Genomic DNA, 25922 nt, shown 5'->3' with positions numbered 1-25922 from the left:
TCATTTATACCGTTTAGATTATATTGTTGTTAGAGTAGTGTTGAGACTGTGGGTTGCTACATGAACCCACTTGGTTCAATAATAATAATAATAATAATAATAGTAATATCGTTTTTAAGTGCCGCTAACTACTTTTTGATGGTGCCGCCGGAATTTGTCCTGCAGGACTTCTTTTACATGCCAGTAAATCTACCAACATGAGCACTTTCAAATACCACCGGATTGAGCCAGGATTGAACCTGCCAAATTGGGGTCAGAAGGCTAGTGCCTCAGCCATTTGAGCCACTCAGCCTGGTACACTTGGTTCACATTCATGAATAGTTCTGTCATTATAAAACATTGATATCGTAGCATATTACAAAATTGTTTCAGATAGTTTATTCTGTTTTGCATAGTAACAAACAAAGACTCTATGGAGGTGAGATTCAGTTTGTGGATCATGAGCTTGTGAAGCAGAGGTCTTGCTCATTGCAGTGCACTTTCGTTGTGGGAATGTGCCGCATGCTGGTCTTGAGAAGCACTCTCAAAATATTCAAAATCTGTATTCTTGGAATAAGCTAGGAGTTGCACCTTGCAGTTTGAACCAGTGAAAATTCTCATGTATACTGAAAATGGATGAAATTGGTTGAGATACATTGGCAAGGTCAGTGCTCTTATTTTATGAGGAAAATTTGTATCATTCTGCTGCTCACCGACTTCCGGCTCTCTCAACTGCAGCATGAATCTGATGATTTGTCCATGCTTACCCATATATTTGTTTTATTTTCACATTTCAGCCTGATTTTTCGTGGTGCAGGGACGTACATTTTTTGTAACGTTGCTTCTTCTGATATTTCAAAATGTATGTATTATGTAAAAAACTTTCTAAGTTCTGTACTTTTCAATTGTTATAAAGGAGTATCAGATGTAAGAAAAGCTTTGCATAAATCTGCACCATATAAGAAATCTAGAGGGTGCACGTGATGCGATTCAGTGTTTAATACCCGTTTAGTGCTGCAAGACTTCAGTCGCTGATTTCCACCAGTTTTAACATAATACACATTTTCTGTCACTTGTAAAATGTCCACTAAATTCAGGAACATATTGCTACAAATGAGAACGAATACTTGCCTTTACTTTTAGCATTTTAACACCAATCACTTCACTTATATATTGGTACTATATGAGTGGTCTGAGTTAATCAAGGCAATGTCGATGACTGAAGAACATGCAGCGGTTAGGGGCGCGCAGCTGTGAGCTAGCATCCGGGAGATAGTGGGTTCGAACCCCACTGTCGGCAGCCCTGAAGATGGTTTTCTGTGGTTTCCCATTTTCACACCAGGCTGTACCTTAATTAAGGCCACGACTGCTTCCTTCCCATTCCTAGGCCTTTCTTATTCCATCGTTGCCATAAAACCTACCTGTGTCGGTGCTAAGTAAAACAATAGCAAAAAAACAACAACAACAACATGCAAATCAAATGCATTGTTTAATTTCATAGATATGGGATTCCCCTTCGTAGTGAGAGTGAGCCAGCACATGTAGTAATGATCACGATGCAATACATTCAAGAGAGAAGTTCATTCGCATTGTGTTTTCAGTAATATGTATGATATTTGAAGTGAGTTTTCAGATTAAATTGAAAAAAAATAGAATAAAGAAAAAGTAACAGTTTATGTATTTATAGCAGAATGATTGAAAATATCTATCTATAGCAGAACATACTGCTGCAAACGATTATGAACATTTGCCTTTATTTTCGGCATTATATCACCAATCATTTCACTTATGTACTGGTACTGTATGAGTGGTTTGAAAATATGTATGTGCATAAAAATCTATTCCCTGATCATCACCTACAATATCTCCTCTGTAGAGGCTGATGACCTATCTGTTAGGCCCCTTTAAACAACAATCATCCTCATCATCAGTATCTCCTCCTGCATTTGAGTGTTCTCTTTGGTTAAATTCAGTGTATGATAATGAGAATTTCTATTCATATGGATGTATTCTGATATTAAGAGAGTAATATTTTAATATTTAACTTTTCAGTTGAGGGCTGAAAATGCTGAATTGAAGAAATACTTGGAGCAGTCAAAAACAGGAAGTGTTTCTGATAATCAGGTAACTTCAATTTGTTTAATTGGTCACATTTTGTTATTTGCAAGAAAATATTTTTGTTGTTCATGGTATACACGGTATACTCATGGTTTATGTAGCAAAATAGCCTTTATTTTATGTAAATTATGCAAATAATTTGATAGGTACTGTAAAGATCTTAAAAGTAAAATTAGTATGCTTATGGAATGTAATGAAGAGTTGTAGATTCTTCTTCTTCTTAAGACGTCGTCTCCAAACGGAGGTAGACGATCCACACGGCCAGCTCTGATCTTGACGTTGCAGCCATACCATGTGAATTTATTGGAATATCTCTCAGGATCTTTAATGCAGTGGTTTCCCGTTGCCTTGTTCTCCAGAAAGTTAACAAAACTGAAAGATCGAGGGAGCAAAATATAAATTACAGATACTTTAACTACCTACCTACCTCCCTTGATGGTTAAAATCCGGTTTTCTGTCCTTCCTTCAACAGCAGAAATATGGCCCCCGAAATTTCCCTCGACGGCAGAGATACGGCTTTCAAAATTTCCCTCAATGGTAGAGATTCTCCCCTCAATCTGTTGCTTTATGCCTTAAACCTGAATTTCCACCTTGTCCTTGAGGTTCGAGATATCCCCTTCCAGCTGGCTTTCTCTGCTATCGATCTGGTCAACCTGTCCCAGTTTTGACCTGACGTCTGATATCTGCTGCGTTAATTGATTGGTGACGTCGCTAATTTGCGATTAAATTTTGTCATTTACAGTTGAAATTTTCGATTCTAGGCCCTGTTCAACTTTGTAAACCTGCGTGTACTCTTGTGATATTTTTTCCAGTTAAAACTGAGTTAGCTTGAGAAATTTCGTGTGAAATTTTGCCTGAAAGTATGTCATTTACATCTGAATTTTTTCCTGTTAAGCAGGAATTGACATCTGAAATTTTGTCATTTACTTTTGAAATTTGATCAGCAAGTTTGTCATTCTGTTCCATTAAGGCGGAATTAACTCGTGAATCAATGTCTGAGATTTTATCAATGAGTGCCTGCATCACATGGTCATTAAGTTAGAACACATTTTGGGAATATTTACCTCATATTCCGATGTTTCGTTGGAATCTTCTGACTTTGATGAAAAACTTTTCAGGATCTTCTCCTTATTCCATGAGATCTTCCTGTAGCCGCGCCTATAGCGATTTTTTCTTCCTATTCATCGGGAGATTCCTCTTGGTAAGTTCGTCTTTGAGCTGTTTCAGCAACAAATTCTCTAGTATCACTTTCATTTTGATAATTTTGCACTTACACTCTTCTTTATTCATAAATTTTTATATTCTGTCGCACGGTCGCCAGTTAATGTATCCACAAAGACGCACACGAATTGCTGTCAGTTGGTACAGTTATTTATTCACATCTATGTACAAATTAAACACACTCATAACCTTAATCACTGCTGTCACAAACAAAACACATCACAAACTGCCATTTTGACAATTGCCTATCACTGCACATTGAGAACCTTAAAACACAGTTGAAACAGATGACTGCTTAAAAGCATGTCACAACACATGGTCACAAGTATAACCTGTTAACTCATAACTTTACTGAACAGTAACTCGTCGTTACCATCAAGACCATTTCCTTATATATGTGCCTGGCCAGGCTTCTAGATAGATACATTGACAAAATACCTTCTCGAAAATTCTAGAGTGTTTAACCCTCTTGGAGCCAAGAGCCGATCTGGTCGGCCGCTCCCCATCAGCTGGAAGAGGCCAGAGCTCCGCCTCCACTCTACTGCTGCAAAGTGCCAGGCCGTTTTCAGTGGAAATACATGTATTTTAAAATTCGCGTATATCTACCGGTGTATAGCAAATACCGGCATGAAATTTTCTACATGTCGACTACGTAGAATAAGAAACTGGTTTGGAGTGATATAAAGAGTCAAAAACCTTTTTATTGTTGATTTATAGTTGTCGATAGCGTTTATTTTTAGGAAGAGAAAAATATTTTCGCAATTTCTCTCTCAATATCTACTTTGAAAAAATAATTTAACATACAAAAGAATATACGTAATTATGTATAATGTATTTCTAAATACAATTCTATAGAATAACTAATTTGAACGAGAAAAATAAAAACATAAAAAGTAAAAATTCAAACATATGCCACTAGTAAAAACAAGACAATTTTACTCACCGATAAAATTCGCGTGTATGTATCGATGTTTGGCAAATACTGACAACAAATTTTCTATGTGCGGACAACACAGTATTCGAATAATTCTGAATTATTAAATAAGTAAAAAATTAGTTGTTGATATTGTAGTTTTTGTTTTCAGAAAAAATAGTTTCTCGTTTTCGGTTGTAGTATATATTAGAAAAATAATTTGACAATACAACAGAATTTACGAAATTAAGAAATGTATGGCACTAAACCCGTGATTTGCTTTGACCTACTAAGCGACCGCTGCTCAGTTCGGTACCTGCAGTTTACGAGGTGAATCATGGTCAGTGAGATGGATCCTCTCAGTAATTATTCTTGGTTTTCCAGACCGGAGTCGCCCTCTCACCCTTAGATATCTCCTCAATTGCAATCACTTAGGGTCACGTAGATTGAGTGAACCTCGAACCAACCCTCAGGACCAGGCGGGAATCGAACCCATGACCTCCGGGTGAGAGGCAGGCACGCTACACTTATCCCGCGGAGACCGGCATTTAGGTAATGATAGAGGACTATATGTGACTATAAGGCTTAGCAGAGAGTAAGTGAAAAGTAAATTGAAGTGTGATATGGGCGGAGAATCAGACGGTAGGGCATATTTTGGTCCTTCAAGGAGACAGGAGATTGAGGAATGTTGTCGGGTTCATTGGGACACATTTCCACAAAATGTTCTCCAGAAACATCATCATCATATTCGTTGTCACTAGTTTCATCTATCACCATATTCAGAGTAGCTTTAGTGCTGTTAGACACAATTAAACGTCTCTTCTTTAGCTGCGGTGATTCCGCGGACGTGTCCGGTATGATTTCGTCGCTACTCTCTGAACTAAATTCCCTATCACTATCCGATAAATCATCAGCGTTAACTTCGCACTGTTCTAAATACTGCATTAATTTATTGTCATCAATACCTGCTGAAAAATTATCACTTGAACAACATGCCATTTTCCTGTCACAAATCCACTCACTGCAAGGAGCAAACTCTTATTGACCGGTTAGCGGTATTTGTAAACACAGGAAACGACTCTTGTGAAAGGTATAACACCCTCTTAGAACTGCCAAAGCAAGGCCAGACACACAATAACGTGCAGCCCCTTTACTACAGGTTGTAACAAAAGTATGCACGTCACTATAGGTTGCCTCAAAATTACGTATATCACAGAATTTTAAGCCGGCCGATGTAATCGGCTCTGGCAACTTCCGACTGGATTGTTAACGGCCGACCAGATCGGCTCTGGCAATTTAAAGGGCGGATGCTCGCACTACCGCCTGGCACCAAGAGAGTTAATACATAGATATATTGTACAGAATATTCTCCATCGTTCTCGTCTACCCAGTACCATTCTGGAAGTTACAGTGTGATTCACAATTTTATAGTGGATTACAAATTATAAATACCGGTAAGAATAAATTATATACAGGTTCTTACATTAATTGAACTGATATAAATGTCTATATCCAGTGCATGTTTCATGACATAACCTCACAAACGACGCAATCTATCGTATGTACATATGATGTAATAATAATAATAATAGTAATAATAATAATAATAATAAATGGATGTAAACACTTCATAGTTATACATTACAAGTAATAATAATCATCATAATCGTAAAATAATAATTCGAGCTCGACACTAGCATTATTTACCCATGGGTGAGAGAAGTTATATCTGTTTATCACACTTGCATCACACTCACAGAATATTGAGTGTGGAAAAGGATTGGTCCACATTTAAAAGGGCATTTGTAAGTTGTGCATAAAAGATCTGTGGCAGAACATCCACAAGGGTGAAAGAAAAGTGGACACCCTGGTGGAATGAGAAGGTGAAGAAAGCATGGCAAGATTGGAAAAGAGACAAAAAGGAATAAATCAATATGAAATATCAGGCAAGTAAAAGGATGTATACTAATTTGGTCAGGTGTGGTTCACATGAAAGATGGAAGAGGGTGGGGGTAAAAAGATGCTGTGTGGACTTATAAGAGGAAAGAAAGAGCATATACCAAGTTAGTGAAAGAAGAGGGTTGAGAATTTTAAACAGAGACAGAAGAGATACAGAAAAGATGGAAAGAGTATTTTGACAAATTATTAAATGTGGAAAATTTTTACAGAAAAAATGCTGAAAGAACAGGGTGTGGACTTGGAATAAGAAAAGATTGACATTACAATGCTAGAGATGGAACTAGCAGTCAGAAGAATGAGAGGGGGGAAAAGGGCTGGAATAGATGAAATAAGCGTGGTGGTGATGATAAAGGCAGTTTGATCTGTTGGTCTGCAGTGGCTGTATAGATTGGTAAAATGTGCATGGTCTAGCCATAAATACTGTCACAAACTCTTTATTTTTTTATAACTAGAATATGGTTTGAGATTTTTCAATTCTTTTACTATGTTATAGACACACACATATTACACACTATTTGCACCAATCAGTCTTCAAAAAATCCGCTCTTAACACGCTCAAAGGCTTGGAGTCTCTTTAGCCTGTCATCTGTCGCAGAACGGACAGTATCAGTCAGGAAATCCTCCACTGCTACCACCAAGGAGCACTTCAGACTTTCAAGCGCAGGGTGTCTCTTTTTGTAGACCATTCTGTCGAGCACTGACCACAATTTGAAGTCCGGAGGGATGCGATCGGCGCTACCAGAAGGTAACAGTCTGGATAGCATATTCAAAACAGCTAAGATAAGGAAGCTAAGTGGACAGAGGAGCAGGGAACAGCTAGGGGGAAAGTACAGCCAACTGGCAATCGTCAACCAACCAGCAGCGATATCCTCAGCACACTAGAAGCGTGGACCATGCAGAGAACAGGGTGCCTGCACCATGTATATTGGGAGTGCATAGCCACAGTCTTGTACTGGCCTTCAGGAAGAACAGACCCCTTGAAAATGTGGGCACAGTTTCCAGTTCGTCCATGACCTACAGAAGTCCAGAAAATAATTTCTTCTATGTTCAAGATGCTGGCGAAGAAAGCTTGTGCTGAAGAATATGTTTACTCGGATACGAGTTGTACAGCTGATGACGATGAGTATTTGTATAAGTACCAAACACCAGGCTTCTCACGTTCATCTTTTGTATATAATCTCTCCTGCTCAGCTCTGGTTCTCTTTCAATCGCTACGATGATATATCGACGGTGTGCAAGCCTCATATCCCACAATACTCTTCCTATCCATTATTTTCCTGAAGACTGGTCACACATCCCATCCACACATGGATATCCAGTCGATCGGAGTAATGTTTGTTGCGTTCATTTTCCAATGTCATTATTTAAAGGAAAATGAACCTTACTGTACTGTACTGTAGGAATGTGTATTTATGCATTCCTACAGTATAATTAATTTAAGGTTCATTTTCCTTTACACATTAGCACAGGAAAATGAACAAAACGAACGTTATTCTGATGGACTGCATATCCATGTGTGACTGGGAGGTGTGACCAGTCTTACGGAGGATATTAGATTGGAACAGCATTGCAGGATACGAGGTATTGCTTGTGCACCGTCGATATTCGTGAAGCTGAGGGAGTCTGTTTTGACCCTTGCCTGTCTTTCATCATTGTCTTCGTTCTTCAAAGAGTCGGAGGAAATCTTAATCTTTTCCTTCAAAATAGTTACAGAGGTGTAAGTATCTAGTTGTACTTCCCTTTATAAAAGTATAATTACCACCAGCACATTCCAAAATGCACAAGAACCTCGTTTATCCAGCCCTCATTAATCCGGATCTCCGGTTTATCCAGATCGAAAATAATAAAACTTTGTTTTCACTTGTACAGTATTTCTTTTATGGGGCCGATTGTTCTTGAATGTCTTTCCGCCAAGGATAGTTAAGGACAGGAATTGGAAGTAAGTAGGCCGCGGTCTTTCAAAGGTACCGTCCTGGCATTCATCTGGAATTGAGAATGGGAAACCGTGGACTCTTCTGAGTTCCTTGACACATTTGCACACATTCCCGGATACTCGGAAGTAGATGTGAACGACTTAAATGACTGGTTGAAAAACAACTGTAATTCAGGCTACGGCATAATGACAGATGAATAAATTATTGCCTCTTGTTCCTCGGCATGTAATGACGAGAGTGATGTTGAATTGGAAGATGAAACTGACGCTCTATCAGAAGATGCAAAAATGCTGCTGGACAAACGATGGCCTATTTAGAATCCCAGACTGAAACCACACCGGCAGAACTGATGTTACAAACTTCGTAAACCTGGTGCACACAAATGCTATACAAATGTAAAACAGAAAAGGCTCGGACATTATTTTAGTGAATAAAACAGAGTCGTAAATGTAAGAAAAGTGTTCTTATATTTATTGTATAATTGAAGAAAGGTACTGTACAACTTATGTTAATATATTATATAATATGTACTGTATTTTTTTTTTTTTTTTTTTTTTCTTTCCGGATTATCTGGATATTCGATAATCCGGATCAGTTCCGGTCCCACTTAATCTGGATAAAAGAGGTTCTTGTGTAATTTAATTTACAATGTCGTAAAGTAGCTCTTTGCATGACCAACAGAACTGAAGTGATATGATGTCATGCATATAAGGAATTCAGCCAACTATTCTGCTTTGTTTTCAGCTGAAAGCAGAAAATGCAAAATTAAAAGGCCAAATAGCTGAACTTCAGCAGAAACTTTCAGCTCCAGTAGCAAGAAAAGATCATCCAGCTGGTCCTCCCAGCAGAAAAGAAGAAGAATTAAGTGATCTTGTGAAACAACTTAACAAACAGCTGGAGACTGCAGAGCGTGCTAGACGTCAGTTAATACTGGATAAGGAGAGACTCACTGCACAAAAGACAAGACTTGAACGAGATGTCACAGCACTTAAGGAGGAAATGGAAGAACATAAGGAAAAGAATAGAACACTGCTACAAGAGAAGGATGAGTTACTTCAAAAAGTAAATCAGGTATGATATATTTTCTTATGTTGCATTTGGGTAAACACCTGATATGCTCTTATGATTCTCTAGTTTACTGCTCTTATGAGTATAGTTGAGTTTAGCATGTTTTTGCTGTTAGCATGCCATTTCCTGTATGGGCTTAGAGATTCTTGAAGGGCCTCTAGTCAAGTCTGCCATTGCAACCTTTTCCTTCTACTTTGTTTCTATCTTTCATTTGGTCTATCTACGTTTTCTTGGTCAACTATTGTTTTCTTTAGACATTTAACACTACCTGGGTACTTTTAGTGATCTATGACAAATTGAATTTTTTTTTTCACTTTGTATGATCCCTCTCTTTTTCAACTAAGTTCCCTCATTCTCTGTGGGATCAGAACACTTCTTTTCTCTCTTCGTAAAGACTGACGATTTTGGTATTAAATATGTGAACCAGGACAATATATCTTAAATTCAACTGGTCTTCTATTCATGTAAGAATAATTTTTCTTTCACTGCATGGTCATAGAACTTTTTGTAGGAAAGTGGCAAGGGTAAGAGAGAAAGTTGAAAACCAAAAAGTCTTTTTTTAAAAGAAATTGCTCTAGTATAGAGTGTGTAGTCAATTATAAAAAAAGACCATTCTATATATTTCTAGATTTATTTAATCTTTATTGCAGTTCTGTATTACCAAATTTATCTCAAAATGAGAGCATAAACTTGCCAACTTTCTGTAGAGTTTCAGTTTTTTTCTTCAATTATACTTTTTATTCACTGGCTCTTGAGAGTCTTAAGATACTATGATTATACAGTACTTGTCATGTATTAAGTGGTAAGATAGTCAAGTTAGAGAGAGTGAGGTGAGTGGAGGGGGTAAGAAAGGAATGCATACAATAGAATGAACACAATGGCAGTTCAGTGTCGAAAGAGGGAACAACAAAAATAGCATACGAGGACAAACATGGAAACACAAAATAACAAGGATAATCTCTACAGCTTCATATACGGCCTTCTCCGAATAGATAGCCTTTCTCTTCATGAATCCCAGTTCTTCTACATCCATCTCTTCTCAACTCGTGACAAGCTCGTTTCTGCTTCCTAACTTCATCAGGAGAGCGGGCTTCAACACTCATTGACAGATCTTCAGTCTTGATGTGGGATAAGTGTAGGAGAAGAAGAAAGCCAGATATATACAGGAAAAGGGAAGAAACATAGTGGTAAGAAAGCCTACATGCTTGTATAGGCCTATATAATGCAGTTCTCAAAAATATTATTGTACTGTAAACAAGGCTTTGCTAATCCAAATGGTGAACTCAACAAATGCATATTTTTAAGGAGTAAACATTTGAGAAAAGAACGTTTGGTAAAAGAAGCCACGGAAATTTGCAGAAAAACAAGTGCCACAACAAAAGAGAAGGAAACACCTTGGTGGACTGACCAAGTGAAGACAGTAGTAAAAGATAACATACTAAAAAGAAAATTAGACCTTGAAAAACAGAAAACAGATGATAGACAAAATAAATTAGAAATTGAACATCTAACACAGGAATACAGGAAAAAGAAACTGGCTGTAAAAAGACTGATCCAGGAAGAAAAGGAAAAGTGCTGGGATGACTTTACTACAAGGATAGAGGAAGTCTGTCAAGGAAGTAGGAAACTACTATACAAAATAGTAAACAGTAAAAGAAATGAATATATAAACACCCTTGGACTGGAAACAGATGATGGTAGCTTAATATGAACAGACGAAGGGATCAGGGATGAAATGAAGAAGTACTTCAACATGCTGTTAAATGGAGATGGGGGCACCACCACCACCAATGACTGTAATATAGGTGAGGCCAAACACAACAAATACCCATTAACATGGCTTGAGTAGAAACAGCACTAAAGAGCATGCGAAATGAGAAGGCCCCAGGCGTTGATCTCAGTTCAAACATGATAAAGGCAGCTGGAATACCAGGCTGGAAATGGCTATATAGTATGTTACCAGTGATTTGGGAAAGTAACAGAATCCCAGAAGATTGGAGTAAAGGAGTCATCGTCTTACTGTTCAGAAAGGGCAACCAACGGAAATGTGGAAATTACAGAGGCATCACGCTGTTGTCACACACACTGAAGCTGCTGGAAAAGATCATAGAAATGAGAGTTAGGAAGATAGTGGAACCTTTGCTTGAGGAAGAACAACATGGGTTCAAGAAAGGTCGAAGTACCGTGGATCTCATGTTTGCAGTAAAATGCTGACAGAAAAGTAATGGGAATACGGAAGAAATCTTGTGATTGCATTTGTGGACATTGAAAAAGCATATGATAGTGTTCCTCGAAACAAGACATGGGAATGCCTGGAAGACCTAAAGGTGCCAGAGTACTTAATTGACAAAGTCAAGATGCTATACCAGAAGTGCTACAGCTGTGTCCAGATAGGCAACGGACAATCAAAATAGTTTGAAACAAAGAGAGGTGTCCAACAAGGTAGTGCCCTATCACCACTCCTGTTCGTAATAGTAATGGACAAAGTCATAAAATCTATCAAGAAAATGGACAGTGAACCAAACACCCTGGTATTTGCTGATGATGTGCTTTTATGGGGAGAGACAGAAGCTGAAGTTCAAAAGAAACCGAATGGAACGATACATTAAAAAATTTTGGACTGAAGATAAGCAAAACAAAGACAGTAGAAATGACCATCAACAGGGAAGGAACAAGCTCAAATATATTTCTGGAAGGAATAAAAATTGAATCAGCTTCCCACTTGAAGTACCTCGGAAGCACAATCTCGAAAAGACAACACTGTTTGACAGGAAATACTCAGCAGGACACAGAAAGCATCAAACTTCTACAGTCAAGTCAGAAATCTTCTTTGGGACTGCAAAATACCACAAAAAGTGAAAACAATCATGTACCACACTTACTTTGTACCAGTCCTCACGTACGGTTTAGAAACGTGTACCCTACTAAACAAAGACTTCAGTAAAATCCAAGCAATGGAAATGAGGTTCATTAGAACCATGAACCATACTACCAGAAAGGATAAGAACCAACTATTTTTCACCACCAACCCATTCCTCATACAGAAGGAGCTATACCAAATGAATGGATGGTTCAAGAAGAGACAGAGCCATAATGATAACACGATACAGTTGGGATGGACTACAAAAGACTAATTGATTATGTCATCTCAGATGAAGAAAGGAGCAGATTGGTAACAGGTATCAGAGTAATACCCAGCAAGAGCCTTGACAGTGACCACCGTCTATTAGTAGCAGACCCGAGAAACTTCTATGCGCCAAAAGTACAGAACAGGAAAATACAAAAAATCTAAGTATGGGAACTCCAGAAAACAGATAAGGGAACTGAGTATCAGAACCAGACAAAAACCCTGTTACCAAGAGATGAAAGGAAACATGGAGAGGCAGAATGGACCAGACTAAGAGGCACATTGGTTAAGGAAGCAGCTGAAGTTTGTGGAAAAACAAGTATGAAAACAAGGGAGAAATAAACACCATGGTGGAATGAAAGAGTGAGAGCAGCAATCAGGGAAAGAAATCTCTTGTGGAAAGAAAGGGATCGGGAGAAAAATAAACCGGGTCTTACCATAGACGAGGCAAAGATCAGAAACCACGAGCAATTATACCGAAACACGAAACTGGATGTTAAAAGAACAGTGATGACAGAAGAAAAGAACAAGACATGGAATATATTCACTCAGAAACTGGAGGAAGACAGCAGAGGCAATAAGAAACTACTGTATAGTGTTATCAAAGGTAAAAGAAAGCCAATGAATACCATAAAGGCACTTGAAGATGAAAATGGAAATCTGGTTAGGACAGAAAGTGACTTGAGAGAAGTCCTGAAGAACCATTTTGACCACCTACTGAATAGGCCAGTTCAAGAACAAAATACAGAATCAGAAATCCAAGCCTACAATGAGGAACCTCCCATCACCTGGACAGAAACTGAGAAAGCCTTAAAATCTATGCCTAATCTTCAGGTGCAGATGAAGTGAATGCGGACAAGATAAAGGCAGCAGGCATCAAGAGTATTCATTGGCTGCACAGAGTACTAAATGCCATATAGACAGACAACAAAATACCTGCAGATAAGAAACTACTGTATAGTGTTATCAAAGGTAAAAGAAAGCCAGTGAATACCATAAAGGCACTTGAAGATGAAAATGGAAATCTGTTTAGGACAGAAAGTGACTTGAGAGAAGTCCTGAAGAACCATTTTGACCACCTAGGGCGTTATAATTCCCCTGTTTAAGAAAGGCAGCAGATGGAAACCCACCAACTATAGAGGAATAACCCTGCTGTCTCATGGGCTAAAAATTCTAGAGAAGATCGTAGAAAGGAGATTGAGAACCTTCATTGAACCACAGTTACAGGAGGAGCAATATGGATTTAGAAGTAACAGATCTAATTTTTAGCACATGCATACTGATAAAAAAGTATTGGGAGAAAGGCAAGAACCTGGTCATTGTATTCCTGGATGTAGAAAAGGCCTATGATAGTGTTATAAGAGATAAGATCTGGGAGTGCTTGAGGAGAAGAAATGTGCCTGAAGGACTGGTAAGGAAAATTTAGATGTTGTACAAAGACTACTAGCTGCGTACAAATTGGGGAAGGTCGATCATCATGGTTTGAGACCAAGAGTGGAGTTCAACAAGGAAGTGCACTGTCCCCACTACTGTTCAGCTCTGTTATGGACAATATAATGAAGAACGTCAAAGAAAAGTTAGGTGAACTGAATGCAGTGGCCTTTGCTGATATGATTTGGGGTGAAACAGAAGAAGTACAGACCAGACTTAACATAGGGAATTCCCAGTTCCAGAAATATAACCTCAACATCAGCAAGACCAAGACACTGGTGATGGCAGTCAAGAGAGCAGGGCGTCCAGCAAGTGTAAAACTAGGAGACCACCAGCTAGATAATTCGGTCAGAAAGGAAATTACAAACAGAGCGCAAAAAGGGTCAGAATTCTACCAACAAGAAAGAACACTTTTATGGGATGACACGATTCCAAAACCGGCCAAACTGATGATGTTTAACAGCTATTTCATACCAGTATTGACCTATGGGATCGAAGCGTGCACCCTCACAAAAAGAGATTCATTAAGACTGTAAGCATCAAAGATGAAATTTCTTAGATCCACCATCCAGAAGACCAAGATGGACAAGTTAAGAAATAAGGAGGTGAGGAAAGAAGCCAGAATAAAGACATCCCTATTAGACTGAATCGGCACATCCAGACTACGGTGGTACGGGCATGTGATGAGGATGGAGCCTACAAGCACAGCCAAAATAAATTTAGAAAGACAGGTGGAGGGGGAAAAGACCTACAGAAGACCTAAAACCCGATGGATGGATATGATCAAGGTTGATCTACTGTAGTTACCAGAGGATGGACCGTGGATGATGTTCTCCATGACAAGTTGTACATGGACAGGAAGAAATGGAAGAGGCTCATTAACTGTACCTGGGAAACCAGAACTGTACAATGATGATGATGATGATGATGATGACTATGACGACGACAATATATTTTAGATCATGTTTGTAATATTAGTCAAAAGATGTCAGGAGCATATACACAGGTCCCTTAGTTAGGATCAACACAGGGATTTGGAAAAAAGAAGAAAGTTTTGCCGCTAAGTGCAATTTTCATGGTGATGTCCTTTTCAGAAGTTTGTTGATATTGTGAATGTTGGTTTACAATTACAATTGTTTTCTCGCTAACGTACCTAACAAATAATAATAATAATAATAATATTGTTTTTATGTCCCCATTTGTTTTCAACAATTTTTGGAGACGCCAAACAAAACACGCTAGGGCAGAGATGCCTACTATTACAGTTCAATCATAATAATTACGAATGATTATTTATGAGTTTCATTTTCCGTATTGATTGGATGCACTATACAGACAAGAAACCGGTACTAATGTAAATCCATTTATAATAAACAGGTATTGATAGGTGGAACACATTTCTTGTCTGTATAATAATTACGAATTACCCATCATAATTACCCCTTTCCAAATGACACACCACAAATTACGATTTTTTGTTGATTTTAAATGTAAGAGTATGAAGCGTTCAAAAGGATACAAAAGGATTACAGCTTGAATTCTCAGAATATTCTTTACGGATTTCTCAGTAATCATTTATACCCCTGCCCTTTCCTGTCCCTCGTTTAAGAATATTTTGAGTTTTCACGTGCCGAACACAGTGTGTGCTTCCAGTACCGGAAAAGTAGCCGCATGTGAAGCAGTATATCTTGCAAAGTTGTCGTCTTTGTTCGCCACATGATCAAACTTCCATGCAAGTATCGAGTTCTTTTGTCTTTGTTTTGATGGCAAAATGATGGCAAACTCCGTTTCATTGTAAATACTGTGTGCGTGACTTTTGAAGAAGTATTTATTGCGATTTTGGTTCCCAAATTTACATTTAGGATATACTGATCGTGTGTCATGAAATGCGAAAAGTTTGAAATAAACAATGAAGTGATTTCTTGTGCAGGAAAATATGTGTTGTGACGTTTCCGTGACTAGTGACACTAGTAAGAAACCAAAAGTAGTTCAAAAATTTAGGGAGGAGTACTCAAAAGAATGCCCCAATCAGATATGTACTGCAGATTACCTGTTACTCTAGCAGGTTGAATCATACACTGTTTGTATGCCAGTCTTTGAATATGTTTCATCCGGTTGAATTGTACGTTGTTCATTGATTTTTCAATGATGTGTAAGTTAGTGAGATCATGGGGGGGAAAAAAAGAAATCTACGGCTGCCGCCACGCAAGCGAGCGCGCACGCGCACACACACTCATGCGCACACCCACCCGCACGCATGCACACACACACAGAAGATATTGGTTAACTTGTGAATATCGTTGTTGAATGTGAAGGTGGAAAATGTTTGAGGTTTAGTTATTTCTTTTTTTGAGGGTAGTTTTAGGGCGATGTTTGTGTTTATTGATTATCCTTTCTATAAAATGATTGCTGAAGCTGTTGAATTTTGCAATACTGCGGATTGTGTTAAGTTCATTCTTTAGATCTTTCTTGGACATAGGTATGCTAAAAGCTCGATGAACTAGGTTATTGTATGTAGCTCATTTGTGGGATTGGGGGTGTATTGAATCTTAGCGAATGGTGGAGGCTGTCTGAGTAGGTTTTCTGAATATTTTATAACTGAAAGAATCTGAGTTTCTAGTGATAGTTAAATCTAGAAAGTTAATTTTTTGATTTGATTCAAATTCTAGTGTGAATATCTTCCAAAACCAACAATAAAAACATAAACATTTTACACAATACTTCACATATCAACAAGACCAGCAGTTTTTTAAAATCAGGAGTTTATAGAATCAAATGAAAAACAAAGACAGTTGGCTTGGTTGTGAGTAGAAACTCTCAAACTGTTCATTTAAGAATTGGAGATGAGGAGATGGATATTGTAGACAACTTCCAATATTTAGGTAGTGTTCTGTCATCAGACAATACCATACATCAAGAGATAAGTAACAGAATACAGAAAGCTTCCAAATTCTATCACGCTGTACGTCAAATACTTTGGATGAAACATTTCCGTTAGTTTCCAAGATCAGCTTGTACAAAATATATCTAGTACCTATATTGATGTATGGCCTGGAAGCAGCAACACTTACTTGACCAACAAAGAGTCATCTTCAGGCAACAGAAATGAAGTTCCTCTGTTCTTGTCTACAAAAAACAAAAATGGATAAAATAAGGAATGTGGATATCTGACAACAGCTTGGATTGGAAAGAAGCTTGCTGGAGATTCTAGAAGTGAAGAGATTGCAATGGTATGGTCACATGAAAAGAATGAACCCTCACAGGACTCTTCGAACATACTTTGACCACAATGTTCCTGGGAAGAGACCAAGAGGAAGACCTCGTGATGTTTGGGAAAAACAGATAATGAAGGTCTTTGAAATTAGAGATGTGAACTAGTGTCGCATATATGAGCAGCATCTTTGGATGGATAGAACAAACTGGAGGAGGCTCGTACACAACTGCACCCGGCTTGCTGGAGCGAAGAAATTATGATGATGATGGAATGCAATACCTGTGAAAAATCCTACATCAGGCAAACCAGAAGAAACTTCAATGTAAGATACCATGAGCACACTAACGCAATAAAATACAATAAGTTTTCAGCTATCGGCCAACACATGCAAGATTATAACCATAATTTTACCAGTATTGAACAGGACATGGACATCCTTGAATTAGCAAATAAGGGTCCTTTACTCAACATAGTAGAAAATTACTATATACAGTTATGATGATAAAATCAGCTAAAATTTTTGACAAAGTGGCTAGACAATTAAAACACATGTGATAGTTACGATGATAAGTTATAAGATGTATTACCAGGACCTACTGAATTCCATGAGTCTATAAATTTTAACAACACAGAGCACCTTATTTGTACTTTTGTTCCAGAATTATTAGCATGTATAATGTACTTGCAGTAATTATTACTCACCTACATCACACGTAATATTTCATTTTTATTTGCAACATTTCAACCACACTTCATATTGTAAAATTATATTTTCATAAGACTCATACTGCTAGAAAACATGTTTTAGGATTTCGCCAAATATTGTGTATGTTTTAATATGGCTGTTGATGACCCAGAGTAGGGTTGAAATTAGTCCCGTGTAATGTAAATATGGTAAATACAACTTAGTATTGAATAGGTGGAAAAATCTACTGTGCATTATTTATATGTTATCTTATAGTTGGGAACGAAACCATTTTTGAAAGGTTCAAAAAGGCGGGACCTCGAATGCTCTCTGTCTCGATTGCAGTGCAGGGCTGACGAGATGGCAATGAAGATAACATCACTTGGAATGACGACACGCCGGTAGCAAGGAAATTAGCGGCGCAAGAGAATTAAAATGAAAGCAGTGATCAGGTTTACTGTGTGGTAGGCCTACTGCTCAATTGACAGAGACAAATGACCGGCCATTGAGTTATTTTGTATAAATATGGCATAATATGATAATAGGATATCCTTATCCCTTTTCTCTACGGAGTCGAATGAAGTGAGACGAATCTTCGTAGAGAGTTTTTACGACAGTATGCCCTTCCTAGTATCAATCTCGTCGGAGGAATTAATGAGATGAAACGAATGACGTGATATGAGCAACTAAAACGGATTATATTTACTTTATAAGTAGGCCTAAATCCGTGTTCACCATTTATTGACTTTGTACATTTAGAAATACTGCCTTTCAACAAAAATATTCAGTGTAATACATTCTTAGGTTTGTTAAGGAGCAGTATAGAATGTTTAAATGTACAATTTATAGCTCTTTATAGCCTAGAGGTCGTATTCACTGCACAATATTTGAGGTTATCACATACTGGGCCCCCCCTTCACTTTTTTGGCTGTAAAAATGGAGAAAAGGGGGGTTCTAATATGCGAGTAAATATGGAATTTTACTTGGCCAGGAGCTTGGCAAAAAATCTGTTGCACTTCTCCATCACTGAAAAAGTTCCCTTGTTGCTACATGCACTAGTTTTGATAAAGGAAGATTAAACCTTTCCAACAGACAATGCACTTCTTACTGGTTGTAGCATCATCATAATAATTAATAATCGTATGGCCTCAGCTACCATGTGCAGACATTTCAAGTTGTCGCCATCTGTCTGTCTGCTCGTCAATTTCGACGTTCCGTGTTACTCTAGGCCCCCACTAGATGGCAGACCGAGTAATCCGAAACTCTCTTGGGCGACTATGGCTGAGATTTAATGAATTTTGTCGGGTAAACACCAAATGTGTCACCAGAGATCTTTTACATGCCGACATCGTACGACATGGAGTGTCGAATGGACTTTTTTCCGCCCTTCAAAAATCCGACTACCTCTGCCGGGTTTGAACCCGCTATCTTGGGATCCGGAGGCCGACACTCTACCACTGATCCACAGAGGCAGCTTGTAGCATCATGAAGCAAAATTATGCCCAGTAACTCCTCAATTATATTTAAGTGTTTATCTTAGGTGCAGATGAAAACAGATCTGCATGTGCCTCATTACTAACATCTGCACTTACTTCAATAGGAAAGGCTATTAAACTTTCAACTTTTGCCAGCAATTGTTCACTCAGATTACATGCAATGTCATCAACTCAATATTAATTGTACATACGCACTGCCCCTATGTTTTTCTGCACATCTTTTTTTGTTAAACAGCATGAGCAATAGTGAGTAAGTGCTCAGGCTGTGGACGAGGAAAAGCCAGCCCTTCCTATGTTGATGTCAACAGGGCTACATTTTAAACTCATTTAAACTCATTTTGACGACACACTTATGTGAAATTAAATTTAAATTTTAACACTGATGATGGACCTTAGTGTCCGAAAACCGGTTATGTTTTAATAAAGTGTGTGGTGATACGACTGTGTATAATTAATAACAATGTGATTCAGATTAGTGGGTGAAGAGGTAGACCAACTGGGAGGCGCGAATTTAATAATCAGTAGGATGCAAGCCGAGGTTTTCATAACTGCTTCAAGAGAAAAGGAAGAGATGTTTGTTAGTGGCACCCTCTGACACTGGCTGACTGATGATAAGACCCAGACATACCGTTAAAAGCTTTCAATGTGTTAACGTTTACAGTACTTTTCTGCTTGACAAATATACAGATACCATCTTACATTATTCTCAGAAGCGTATAATATGAAATATTTTAACAATTTCTTTGTCATCTGGGCTGATAGGAAATTGATAGTACAAGCAACATTTATATATATATAATATATATTTTATATATTTTATATATATTAAATATATATTCAATTCAGAAGAGGGGTAATGGCTGCATCTGACCTGCAGGCAATGTGTTCGACATAGACATACTGTACCTGTGTTACACCTTGTTATCATACTCTCCCATGTCTTATGGTAGCTGCATGTGTTTGTAAAAGGCCTTGCAAATACATTATTCCTCCCTCTCCAATATTTAGAACTAAAATGTGGGAAAAATAAGGGACTTCTGAATAGGTACAAGATTTTTAAAATCTCTAGCTTGATGGTAGTGTCTCTCTCCTTTTGTAGTGTGTGTAACTTTCATATTTCTCCCTTAATACTGTAATTTGATAGTGAAACAGTTTGAGTTCTTGGTGAGTAAAGGGAGAGGATATTTCAATATTTGCCTATGAATGTTGTTTCATTTATTGAGTGGCACTTTTGCACCCTTTGTGTATGTGGTTTTTGGACTCTTAAAAAATACCCTTCTTGAATCCTGTTTTATTTTTATTTTCTAAACTTCTCCTTTTCTTTTCATGGTGCTTGTGACCTACTTTTGGTCTTCACTTTTTAATTGTACATATGCACTACTCCTATGTTTTTCTGCACATCTTTTTTTGTTAAACAGCATGAGCAAGAGCTTCGAGAATTTGTTGTTGTGGAGAAACAGCAACAGCTTGCAGGTCATGCTTCTTTGAGCGAAGAAGTTCAACAACTAAAAGAAGCCCTGGACCAGGAACGTGCACGAGTTGCTGCCCTAGAGTTGCAAGTGCAAAAGGAACAGGTGGAATGTTTTATTATGTTTTATAATTTTGTCTCTAAGTAGTTAGTTGTCCATGTCTTTATGTTGTTTACTTGTTGGTATATTTAGAACAAAACAAGTATGGTGCTACAAATTTGTTTTGTAATTTTGATGGGTTATAGCTACAGTATATGCCTGTGTACTGTTCCAAATTCTACTGCTCGCCTGATTTACCATCAGCTTCCTTGCTTAAGTTATTGGGATAGAAGCATACTTTTGCCTGTCTGAATATTATATTTTCTAAATTTTATTAAAGTCTTATGCCAGATACTGAGTTGTCCTAAAATTGTTCTCTCTGTGATAACATTTTTAGTGATGTTTCTGAGAAACATTTTGATTTAATACAATAATTGAAGTAGCTCATTCTTCCCTGTGTGCGAGAGCTTGTTATAAAGTACAAAAATATTAATATATTATCATTTGACTGGAAGTTTGGTTGCTATTGAACATTATAAATGGTCCCTTCATCATAATGATGATAAAACAGTCATAAAATCTAGGCCTAGTTTGTGGAAAAAGCAATACTTAATTGCAAATAAAATTCAGTAATGAACTAGTGAATGGTAATGAATACTAGTGTTCATCTAAAAAAGTACACGTTAGTTATTGGTAGAAAGAGACAGTCATAATGATAATGATCTGACATACATTTGGATTGTACAGATTGTTTGACATTAATGAAGCTTGGATTAATTAAAAATGTCAAAAAATATATCTTCGAGCGTTGTTGACTGAGAATCAGGTACGTAGAATACAGTAGAGTTGTTGACTCCAAGTGGTTGCGTAATAAGGTCAAAAGGCACTTGAAGCATCAGTATCTTGTATTATTATACTTTAATGAGAAACCTAATTCAGGGCCCTGATTTAACTTTAGATTAAGTATGGCTGAAGATGCTTACAAAGCCTAAGCGAAACATGTCCCATTTTAACATTTGTATGTAGTATTTGTATCTTAGACTTAGAGATTTTAAAGTATTGGAATGGTGGTTTTTAAATAAATTTGTTTGAAACTTTTTCAGTATGAATGACCAGGTCGCAGACAGCCGTGATCATTCCTCTGCCATTATTCCGTTAACTATGCACACTGCTCATTCCAGTCAGTGCCTCAGAGTAGGGATTGAATAGTTGGAATGCTATGATGAACCAGTGTGTTGCCTACCAGTAATATAAAAAAATTATGAACCAGGGGAATGACATGCTAAAGAAGAAAGTTGTCCAAGTCCTCATCTACTTCCCGCCAATATTCAGGCTGGCTGTTATACTCGGCATGACCAGGCGAGTTGGTCGTGCATCCGGGAGGTAGTGGATTTAAATCCCACTGTCGAGAGCCCTGAAGATAGTTTTCCGTGGTCTCCCATTTTCACACCAGGCAAATGCTGGGGCTGTACCATAATTAAGGCCAGGGCCGCTTTCTTTCCATTCCTAGCCCTTTTCCTATCCCATCGTCGCCAATAGACCTATCTTTGTTGGTGCGACGTAAAGCAAATTTAAAGAAAACCGTGGGATACAGGAGTATAATCCCACCTATTGGAGATGAGTTGCAACAGGGACACAAAGCACAAACAATGGTCAGTGTAATGTTATTGTTGATCAATGTTATGAGCTTTCTGTGTTGTAGGCCTTCACATTTAGTTTTCTTTCGACTCTGTAATATTAGGGTGTCTTACAAAATTATTTATAGCGTAGACTGTAGTTCTTTATTCCCCGACTTTGCATACTGATTTTCATTAAATTCTGTTTACCCATTTTCTCATGACTTGGCGCTGATATGGACTTAGTAACAAAAATCAAAATTCATGAATATCTCTGTTATCATAGCCGGTACGTTAAAAATACGTAAAACATAAATGCTCAGAAATTTAATACTATATAAAACTTTAGTTACGTAGTATATGTCAATAGCACCACCAATAACACAAATATTTGAGAATTAATTTTTATGCCTTCCCCTAAACTACCATTTCACTCAGCGTGAATAAAATTATTTATAACCTAGATTATAGTAACTTATTTTCCAACTTTGCATACCGATTTTCATTAAGATAGGACTACTGATAACATATATATTTGAGAATTAAATTTTAGCCCTTCCCCTAAACTACCATTTCTCTCGGCGTGAATAAGATTATTTATGGCCTAGATTGTGGCGACATACTACCGGACTTTACTTACCGAATTTCATTAAATTCTCGTCAGCCGTTTTCTCGTGATGCGTGTACGTACGTACATACATACATACATACAGAAATTACGGAAAATTAAAAAGTGCATTTCCTTGTTATTATGGACACGGCCGATACAAAAATACTATTATCTTTACATTCTGAGCAACGTACAGACAAAACTCTTATTTTATATATATGAAAATCTTTGGACATTGTCAGAAAGGAAAATTTCCTTTTTTGGCCGTTTGGTCGAGATGAATCCAGAAAGGCCAGTGAAGAGAGTATTTGATCATTGTGATAAAAATCCCAAAACACAAATCTGATGGCTCATTGAAGTTAAACAGGATATTTCTGAGCTGGGTATCACAAGAAATGAGATTATATTGGATAGAAGCATTTTCAGAAAAAGGAGTAAGCAGATTGTGGGGTTCCAGAAGAAAGAGAAGAAGCAAAGGAAATCTGTTTTGTTGGAGGAAAGGAGGAAGTAACATAGTGAAAGAATAAAGAAATACTAGAAAGACGGGAAGACAAGGCAAGGAGTGCAAGAAAATCATGAAGTTACTTCATGTGGTCCACAGCTGGCCAAGATTGAAGTAGGAAAGACAGAAAGAAGGAAGATGAAGAATACCAGTAATACTTACCCTTCACTGTTTCATATTATGGCTGGCAAAATTATAATGTGGTTTATGTTGTATTGCAATTTCCCATGTAGTTCTTGTGTACAAGTGATACATTTAATATCACTATATTTGCAAGGAAAAAGTGTGTCCTCCCATTCTACTTGAATTTTTTGTTTTGTAGCAATAGATAGTTTCAAAAAACACAAAGCAATACACCACTAGCAGCATACAAACACAAATGGAAATGTGGCCAAGTACCGGCCACAGAAGGGAGGGGTTTGGAAGGCTTAGGAAGCAAGTCGAAATGTATTTGCGAGCCACATTTTTACTATGGCTGCTCTAGAGCACAGAGGATGTGTTCTCTAGGGCTGAAACTGAGAATTTCCAGCTTGTGTGATGTTGGTATGTTTGTGTTCTGTGTGTGTTAAGTGACTGACAAAAGATTCTCTATTATGCTTGAGTGCTGTGATGATGTCTGTGTACTGCATGTTAATGTTTCTGTCAGTTCCTCCCATGTATAAATTTAGCCAGTCAGTGCATTTGATTTTGTAAATAGGAAATAACATAAGGTGGCACGAACTTCAATAACTAAAGTTTGGGTGATAAACATCACAATTCACTGTATGCCACAAATCCACACCAAGACTGATTTAATTTTTGTAATAATATAATTTTTCTGGAAAATATAAACTTTGCTCATTTTTTCAATGGTCGTTTTCCACAAAAAATTTCATTAAGGTACATTATCTCAAAAACTAAAGATGCAGTCAACTTTTTGTTTATAGGTTGTTGTACATTAGTGTGATGAACAGTAATGGATCACAGAACTTAAGAAAAAATATAATTATTTCTTCTTGCTCATGACTGGAGCCCAGAAGTTCAGGCATTTATTTTTGCTAAAATAGCAGGCAAATAAGCACTTTACATTTAGGAAATTGGCAGTAAAATAATAAAGATGCTCTAATGTAAGCTACTTTAGTACTTAATTTTACATCCCCCTGTGGGTGGGGATGATAGAATAACGTCAATGGTATCCCCTGTCGGTCGTAAGAGGAGGCGACTAAAAGGAGGACCAGTGCCCCTCAACTTGAGAGTGTGGGTTGGTGACCACGATTCCTCTAGCTGGGTCAGGCGTTGCTTCCACTTACTTGTGTCAGGTTCCTCGATCTTGCCTTTCCTGCCTGACCTTTCTTGGTCAACTCTTGTTCTTTTCTGACCCCGACGGTGGTAGATTTGGGAAGCCTAGGGAGTCTTTCATTTTCACGCTCTTCATGGTCCTTCTCTTTCTTTCATTTTCATTTTCAAAGTATCGGACCTCTTCCATTTTCCTTCTCATTATGGTTACCAAGTTGTTCTTCCTCTTAAAACAATAATCAGCACCAACACTTAATTTTACGTAGCAAGGACGGGACCTAGCAACCCTCTGGATCATTTGGCTTTTGGAGTTTCCAGTAGAGAGTAGTGTAAAATGAAAATATTGTTTGTGTAATTGCGATTTTTTATTTATTAAGTTACAATGGATTTTTATTATTATTTATTATTTATTATTTATTTACATATTTTTTGCCCACATTGAAGCACTTAAATCAATACATTTGAGTTAATTTCTTCTTTTTCTTCTCCCAGAACTTTCTCATCCTCTCCGACCTGGAAGCCCTTTGTGTGTCCGATAGAGTATATTGTTTCCATTCAACTGTTTTTAGTTTGAGACTTATGCTTTTGTTCTTCAAAATCCTCTTCTCTTTTCTGCCTTTGATTTGTTGCTGAGTTATACACAATTCTTCCAAATCATCCTGAACTTCTTTGAACCAATTATTATTGATTTTATTTTTCAAAAAATAATCAAATAGTTGTTTCAGTATCCTGGTGTCTGGTAATCTTGATATGTGACAGAAAAAGGAAATTCTTCTTTTACGCATTGTAGATATTATTGATTCACATTCACGATAAACAATGTTGTTAGGCAACAATCTCCACTGTTCATCAACTAGGTGTTTTTTATTAATAATTGTTCTAAGAATTCTTCTATCAGTTTTCTGTAATTTGTCTGTTGTAGATTTTACATTTAATTTGAATAAAGTTTCACTACCGTATGTTGCCTCTGGTTTAACTATGGAATTATAGTGTTTCAGCTTAGCGTTTATCGAAAGAGAGGTTTTTTTTTTTAATAGGTTGGCCACCAGGTAAGTCTTTGTGCTTGTTTAAATTTAGTTGTTCTGTGACTGAGCTCGATAGCTGCAGTCGCTTAAGTGCGGCCAGTATCCAGTATTCGGGAGATAGTAGGTTCGAACCCCACTGTCGGCAGCCCTGAAAATGGTTTTCCGTGGTTTCCCATTTTCACACCAGGCAAATGCTGGGGCTGTACCTTAATTAAGGCCACGGCCGCTTCCTTCCCACTCC

At 37.6% G+C, this 25922-nt stretch overlaps 1 protein-coding gene across 5 annotated transcripts in view; it reads left to right on the top strand.

The window, feature by feature from the left end:
- Positions 1-25922, top strand: part of key (NF-kappa-B essential modulator kenny) — a 145452-nt gene that overhangs the window by 27153 nt on the left and 92377 nt on the right. For 4 of the 5 annotated variants that reach the window (XM_068227160.1, XM_068227162.1, XM_068227158.1 and 1 more), the window contains 3 exons: positions 2032-2103; positions 8869-9195; positions 20564-20719. In XM_068227160.1, coding sequence (XP_068083261.1) covers positions 2032-2103; positions 8869-9195; positions 20564-20719 — 555 coding nt within the window. The remainder of the gene's footprint in view (positions 1-2031; positions 2104-8868; positions 9196-20563; positions 20720-25922) is intronic. The other variant, XM_068227161.1, reaches the window with a different exon arrangement.

The sequence above is a fragment of the Anabrus simplex genome, chromosome 4 (genome assembly GCF_040414725.1).
Source record: "Anabrus simplex isolate iqAnaSimp1 chromosome 4, ASM4041472v1, whole genome shotgun sequence".
Lineage (NCBI taxonomy): Eukaryota > Metazoa > Arthropoda > Insecta > Orthoptera > Tettigoniidae > Anabrus > Anabrus simplex.
This window is presented reverse-complemented; position numbering and strand designations above follow the sequence as displayed.